Source organism: Capsella rubella, unplaced genomic scaffold (assembly GCF_000375325.1).
Source record: "Capsella rubella cultivar Monte Gargano unplaced genomic scaffold, Caprub1_0 scaffold_7, whole genome shotgun sequence".
NCBI lineage: Eukaryota > Viridiplantae > Streptophyta > Magnoliopsida > Brassicales > Brassicaceae > Capsella > Capsella rubella.
Genome location: NW_006238917.1, coordinates 14,052,422 through 14,058,783, shown reverse-complemented (window position 1 = coordinate 14,058,783; position 6,362 = coordinate 14,052,422). Strand labels below are relative to the sequence as shown.

The window sequence follows — 6,362 nt, the reverse complement described above, 5'->3', positions numbered from 1 at the left end:
AAGCAGCTAAATAAGCGTAACAACTAACAATTATGATCGAATATATAACTTTCGATCAATTAATATTTGTTTTAGAAAATTATAATTTTTGATTTTATAAGATTTTGTATTTAAAGCAGTGGCAAAGCTTGTAAATAAGTTTAAACCCCATGATTTATTTCATAAGTTGCTGCAAAAATGTTAATATAAATAGATATAATTTGTTTGATTTAATGCAATTGATTAGTTTCTATTGTCGATTTTGTATTTAGAGAGAGATTTGGGGGAACCTTTCAAATAAAATAATATGTTCATCATAAATATGGTTTCCGTTTTTAGTGCAAAAATCATCATGAATATGGGTATTAATACCGCAAAATCATTTCGAAAATCTCAGAATATTCAGCTCGCAAATCAGCTAATTTTTAGGGATCCTATAAGTTAAATTTGTTGAATAATCGTGGAAACAAATTTTAGAAATATTAGAGAATAATTATTTAAAGCCAATGGCAGGACCTTGTAAATAAGTGAGCTAAGTGAGGGTTTTTTCATAACTGTCTTTAAAAATGTTAATATAAATTTACTTAACGTAGGAGGAAACAACCATTTTTAACTAAAAGTAGTTTTAACAATTGTTTCCATCTTTCTAACTAAAAAAATTGTTCCAAATATTTTAAATATACTACTTAAACGTTTTTTTTTTCTTTCAAACATTTTTTTATTGCTAACGGAAACATATAGTAAAAACATAAAATTTAGCATACACAAATACAAATCTTGACCAAATTAAAAGTAAAAAATCATTAAATTACAGTATTAATTTGTTACCAATATATCAAATAAAATACATTGATTTCTTACCAAATTCTATATAATGATAGACCAAATCATCCGGAGACTGAACGTAACAAATTAATACACTTTGACTAAAATTGGTGATAGACATAATAAGGTTGAAACCCCCCAAAATAGACATTAATTTTGCATAACACTCTTTGGTTTATATGCCTTTTGTGTTAGCAAATATTCCCCATTCTTTTTTTTTTTTTGTCATCTTCAAACTAAAAGATCGACTCAAATGAGCCAATCAGACGGAACATTGTTTACAAATTTAGCGATATGCGGGTTAACACGAGCTCGTCGTGCCAAACTATCCGCTTTTACATTTGCATTTCTAGAAATAAGAGACAAAGAAAAAGACTCGAATTCTTCCCTATCAACTTGAATATCTGCCAAGTAAGCAGAGAACACCGGCCATTCACACGGAGAAGACACCATCTTCACCAAATCGGAACAGTCTGTGTAGAACTTCACCTCCGTGAAGTTATGTCCAATCATGCAACGCATCGCCCATACAAGTGCTTCGACTTCAGCATGTAGAGGAGACATACTTCGTCGGATTGTCTGTGCTCCCATAGTTGTCGGTACATCTTGTGTTTGCGGGCAATACCATCCCAACCCCGCATACGGATCCGTATTCTTCCAGGAACCATCAACAAAACAACAGGTCCCGTCAACGTCAATGTTTAAGACTCTAGTTTCCCCCAAATTCCGCAGACCCCCAACCCCATTACCTGTCCCCTGACCCAGACCTTCCAGTTGTGCCCGTTGCCAGGTCGTCGCCTCATCCTTTGCCAACTTAATAACATCCGCTGGACAGTCATCCATATTTTCAAAAACCTTTGTATTTCTAGCTTTCCAGATATACCATAAGATCCATGGGAAACTTCCATCCCCACTATTCTGAATGTCAGGCTCTAACAAATATGCCATATTAGCGTACACAGATTCCGTCGGAAAAAAATTTGGGCCCGTAGAAATGTTGGCAAGAGCCCACGACTGACGAGCCGGCGGGCACTCGAAAATAGCGTGGTTCACCGTTTCCAGCGGGGAACCACACCTCGAACAGCTAGGGTCAATGTTGATCCCTCGCCTTCGGAGATTAGCTGCCACCGAAATGCAACCAGATAACAGTTGCCACATAAAATGTTGAATTTTACGTGGGCAACGTACTTTCCAAATCTTAGCAAACAAAGGTGTGAGTAGAGGACCACAAACCACAGGCTTAAAGCCCTCCGAGGTCACCAACCTTGCTGTATGATATCCTGACTTAACCGTATACTTTCCATGTTTTGTAAAGTGCCATCCTAATGCATCCTTCTCTGCATAATTACCCACAGGAATCGCATTAATTAAAGAAACATCTGACGGATCAAAGAACTGTTTGAGTAACTCCATACGCCACATGTTTCGTTGTCGATCGATAAATTGAGTTAGAAGAAGTGTTGGGTCCTTAAACGGCCCAATACTTGAAGCTGGTCTCGGGAATTGAGCTGGAATCCAAGGATCAGTCCATATCGATATGGCCTCTCCTGACCCAACCCTTTTAATAAGTCCTTTTTGCACCAGAGATCTAGCTGAAATAATACTCCGCCAACCATAAGACGGAGAGTAAGTCCGAATCTGTGCCATTGGGTCAGATTTCCGATAGTACCGACTTTTAAAAACCTTTGCGAATAGGGAATCAGGGAACTCCATCAGTCTCCACAACTGCTTCGCCAGAAGGGCCGAATTAAAATCTTGAACATCCCGGAACCCCAGACCGCCCAGCTGTTTACTGTCACACAATTTTGCCCAAGCCCACCAATGCATTCCCCCAGCACCTCCATTTGATCCCCACCAAAAATTCGCCACAGCACTAGTAAGCTTAGTTGTAACCGATTTGGGTAACCGGAAGCAGGACATCACATATGTTGGCAATGCAGATGCCACTGCTTTAATCATCACCTCTTTACCTCCCTTCGACAGTAATTTCGCCGACCAACCACTAATATGGTTATTAAGTCTATCCTGAACAAATGAAAAAACTTTGGTTTTTGGGCCACCAATGCTCTCTGGGAGCCCGAGATAAGTTCCCATTCCCCCCATGGTTGTTATACCTAGTACCCCCTGAATCTCCGTTTTGGTAACTTCATCCACCTTGTGACCAAACTGTATTGAGGACTTTGCAAAGTTTATTTGTTGGCCAGACACCAATTCATACCTTTTTAAAATATCCAGAATAACAGCACCCTGCTCTTTGTTAGCTTTGCAGAAAAAAAGACTGTCATCAGCAAATAATAAATGAGAGATTGGCGGGCTTTTGTTTGCCACCTTAATACCCGAAATTTGTTTCGCCCCTTCCGCTCTCCGAATATTTGCAATTAATACTTCTGTACACAAAATGAATATATATGGAGATAACGGGTCACCCTGCCGTAAACCTCGTTCCGGAATTATGGATCCCTGAGGTTGTCCATTAATTAACACATTGTATTCCACCGAAGACACACAAAACATGACCCATGAAATCCATTTCTCTGAGAAGCCAAACTTGCGTAATAACCTCTCTACAAATTCCCATTCGACTCTATCGTACGCCTTACTCATATCTGTCTTAATAGCCATAAACTTGTTTTTACATGCCTGATTTGTTCGAAGCCCGTGAAACATCTCCTGAGCAATCAAAATATTATCGGATATTAGTCTGCCTGGGACAAATGCCGATTGTGTTTCCGAAATAAGACCCGGTAGCACCTGTTTTAACCGTTGACAAAGAACTTTTGATATAACCTTGTAGCTCACATTACACAAACTTATCGGTCTGAATTCCGCCATTCGGGTTGGTCTCTCCACTTTTGGAATTAGACAAATATTTGTCCTGTTCAACCGTTTATCAAAAACCCCGTCTTGAAAGAAAGAGTTTACTACAAACACTAAATCCTCCTTTACCACCCCCCAAGCTTGTTGAAAAAATAATGCTGTCATACCATCCGGCCCTGGAGCCTTTTCCGGGTTCATCATAAAAAGAGCATCTTTAATTTCCTTCTCCGTCACTGCCTGCGTAAGAGATCTATTTTCCTCTTCCGAAATCAAGGTCTGTATTCCGCCTAAAGCCTCCTCAAACGCAGACGGATTACTGGTCGAGAATAACTCATTAAAATAGTCCGTTGCGATTCCATAGATATCTTTGTCCTCCGAACACCAGATATCTTGAGTATTAAACAAGCCCACTATCCGATTCCTTGCACGCCTACATTTAGTTTGAGCGTGAAAGTACTTTGAATTCATATCTCCTACTCTCATCCTCCTATTTCGACTTTTTTGCTGCCAATAAACCTCTTCATCATGATAAGCCTCTCGCAACCGTTTCGAGAGTTCAAAAATAACTGACTGGGGGGAATTATCATCCGCCTAAGCCTCCGCCAATTCCTTTTTAAGTTCTTCTATTGTATCCCGTCCAAAAGGTACCTGATCTCTCCGCCACTTAGAAACAGCTCGGCGACAATTATTAAGATTATCAACAAAAGAGCTCGGGCCCCTTGTGGTGTTCGTGCCCCAACCAGAAGCAATAGCTTCCTTGAGACCGTCTTTTCCAACCCAACGCTTATCAAAAATGAAACATTTTCGCCTCCGAGCTCGCCGTTCAGCTACACACGTAACAATCGGCTTATGGTCCGACCCGATCATGGGTAAGTACTCCGTTATCGTATCCGAAAACATCTCATGCCAGTCTTCATTACCAAGCGCTCTGTCTAACCGGCACCTAATTGGTTTCTTATCCCTCCACCCCCGCCACGAGAACCAGTCCCCTAGTGTGGGAAACTCAAGAAAACCACAATCTCGTATCATACAATTAAATGGGAGAAATGAGGAGGCCGTTCGAAGTTTACCCCCTCTCTTTTCATGGTTGCCAGTTATCTCATTAAAATCCCCTATCAAAAACCAAGGAGTAGATCGAACTGTACCAATTCTAGTTAGTCTTTCCCAAACGTCTCCTCGCATTTTGGGAACGGGATCACCATACACAAATGACAAATTTATTGTTTTTCCTTTAAAAACCGTTTCAATATCAATAATCCGATTAGACTTAAATAAAAGAGTAACATTAAAAATATTATTATTATAGAATAATGCCAACCCCCCACTACAACCAATTGGATCAACCGTTATCAAATTATTATAACCAAAATGAGCTTGAAATTGCTCTAAAAAAGGAGAAGATTGTTTTGTTTCCGATAAAAATAAAAATTCTGGCCTATGTTTCTTCCAAATGTCCCGAAGATACCCAATTGTTGACTTATTCCCAAGTCCCTGACAATTCCAACTTATTATCTTCATTTGGTAATCTTTGGTTTTGGTGGCTTAGACCCAGCTGGACCTCCCTTCTCCATCTCCCTGGGCTTCGGGTTTCCTCCTTCACCATTCTTTGCCGCCTGCCTTTTCCTAGGTGTGGACAGCATCTGAGCAATCCTCTTTTTGGAACCTGCACCAGCCAGCACTGACCCACGAACCCGGCGGCTTCGATCTCCAGCCGTATCCTCCTTCTCCACTGTTTCCTCCTCCAGGTCATCCATCAGCTCCAACTCCTCCTCGGTCACCTCTTCTCCTGCCTCCAGAGCCGCCTGCTGAAACTCTGCATCCACTAGCAATCCAGGGTCTATACTCTCCCTTTCCGCAGCCACCATTCCCATTTCCATTTCACTTTCTTCGACAGAGGCCCGAGTTTCCATTTCCTGTTCACACACAACCACAGCAGAAAAATTCAAAACCTCAGGATCAATTTCCTGTTCCACTTGCTCCCCCTCCTTGTCAGGAACAACCGCAACCAAGCTCCCACCCTCAGAAACCACATTCTCATTTAAAGAGACCGATTCCAAACCAACCTCCACATTTGCCACTGTTAGTCCAGAACCAACCTCCATATTATCCTCAACTTGGAATAGAGACTTACGTACCAGTTTTTTGCTAATTCCAGCCACCTTTGCTTCTGGGGGCTCCACAATAGTCGCTTCACCGGTTTCCTCATCATACGTGACGCGTCTGTGATCGTTGAGCTGGGAGTAGCTGGAATAACGCCTAGACCGGTACGATGGCTCCCCGTGGTAATGTCCTGATCGTGACCTGTGTCCCTCTCCTCGCTGCTCCTTCTCCACCCCTTTCCCCTTATCCAAACTGCGCTTCTTACTATCCTGCTCCGAGCCTTTTCTCGCCTCCGATTCGACTGCGCCTCTGTAGCTATGATGTCTCCTCTCCCTGTCATCCTGGGAAGGATTGTGACGATCACCTCCAGAAGGTTGCACCCTCCTGACAATCAGCTTCTCGCACTCATCTTCGTCATGACAAAGGCTATGACATAACTTGCAAAACCCAAACAGCCTCTCGTACCACAGCTTCACCGGAATCTCCACCCCATTACCAAAGTCGAGCTCCGTTTCAAAGCACAGGGGTTTTAACCCATCTAGGATCACCTTCACCCGACCACCATGAATGTCTATCTCCTCTACTCCCCCAAGCTCCTCGCCTATACTCCGAAAGGTCGGCTCTGCCCAGAACTGCAGGGG

General features: G+C 42.0%; 2 protein-coding genes across 2 annotated transcripts in view; both read right to left on the bottom strand.

The window, feature by feature from the left end:
* Nucleotides 1–1,053: 1,053 nt before the first annotated feature.
* Nucleotides 1,054–4,104, bottom strand: LOC111829455. Its single transcript, XM_023778540.1, has one exon. It carries the CDS (start codon nucleotides 4,102–4,104, stop codon nucleotides 1,054–1,056), a length of 3,051 nt encoding a protein of 1,016 aa, XP_023634308.1.
* Nucleotides 4,105–4,895: 791 nt separating this feature from the next.
* Nucleotides 4,896–6,362, bottom strand: part of LOC111829454 — a 2,429-nt gene continuing 962 nt past the window's right edge. Inside the window, exons 2-3 of the mRNA XM_023778539.1 lie at nucleotides 5,757–6,353; nucleotides 4,896–5,534 (exon numbers count right to left, since the gene is read on the bottom strand). Coding sequence (XP_023634307.1) covers nucleotides 5,136–5,534; nucleotides 5,757–6,353 — 996 coding nt within the window. The 3' untranslated portion in view covers nucleotides 4,896–5,135. The remainder of the gene's footprint in view (nucleotides 5,535–5,756; nucleotides 6,354–6,362) is intronic.

Bases quoted from the DNA above. Each gene is read 5' to 3' on its own strand.
- LOC111829455 (XM_023778540.1), bottom strand. From the start codon at position 4,104: ATGAGAGTAGGAGATATGAATTCAAAGTACTTTCACGCTCAAACTAAA.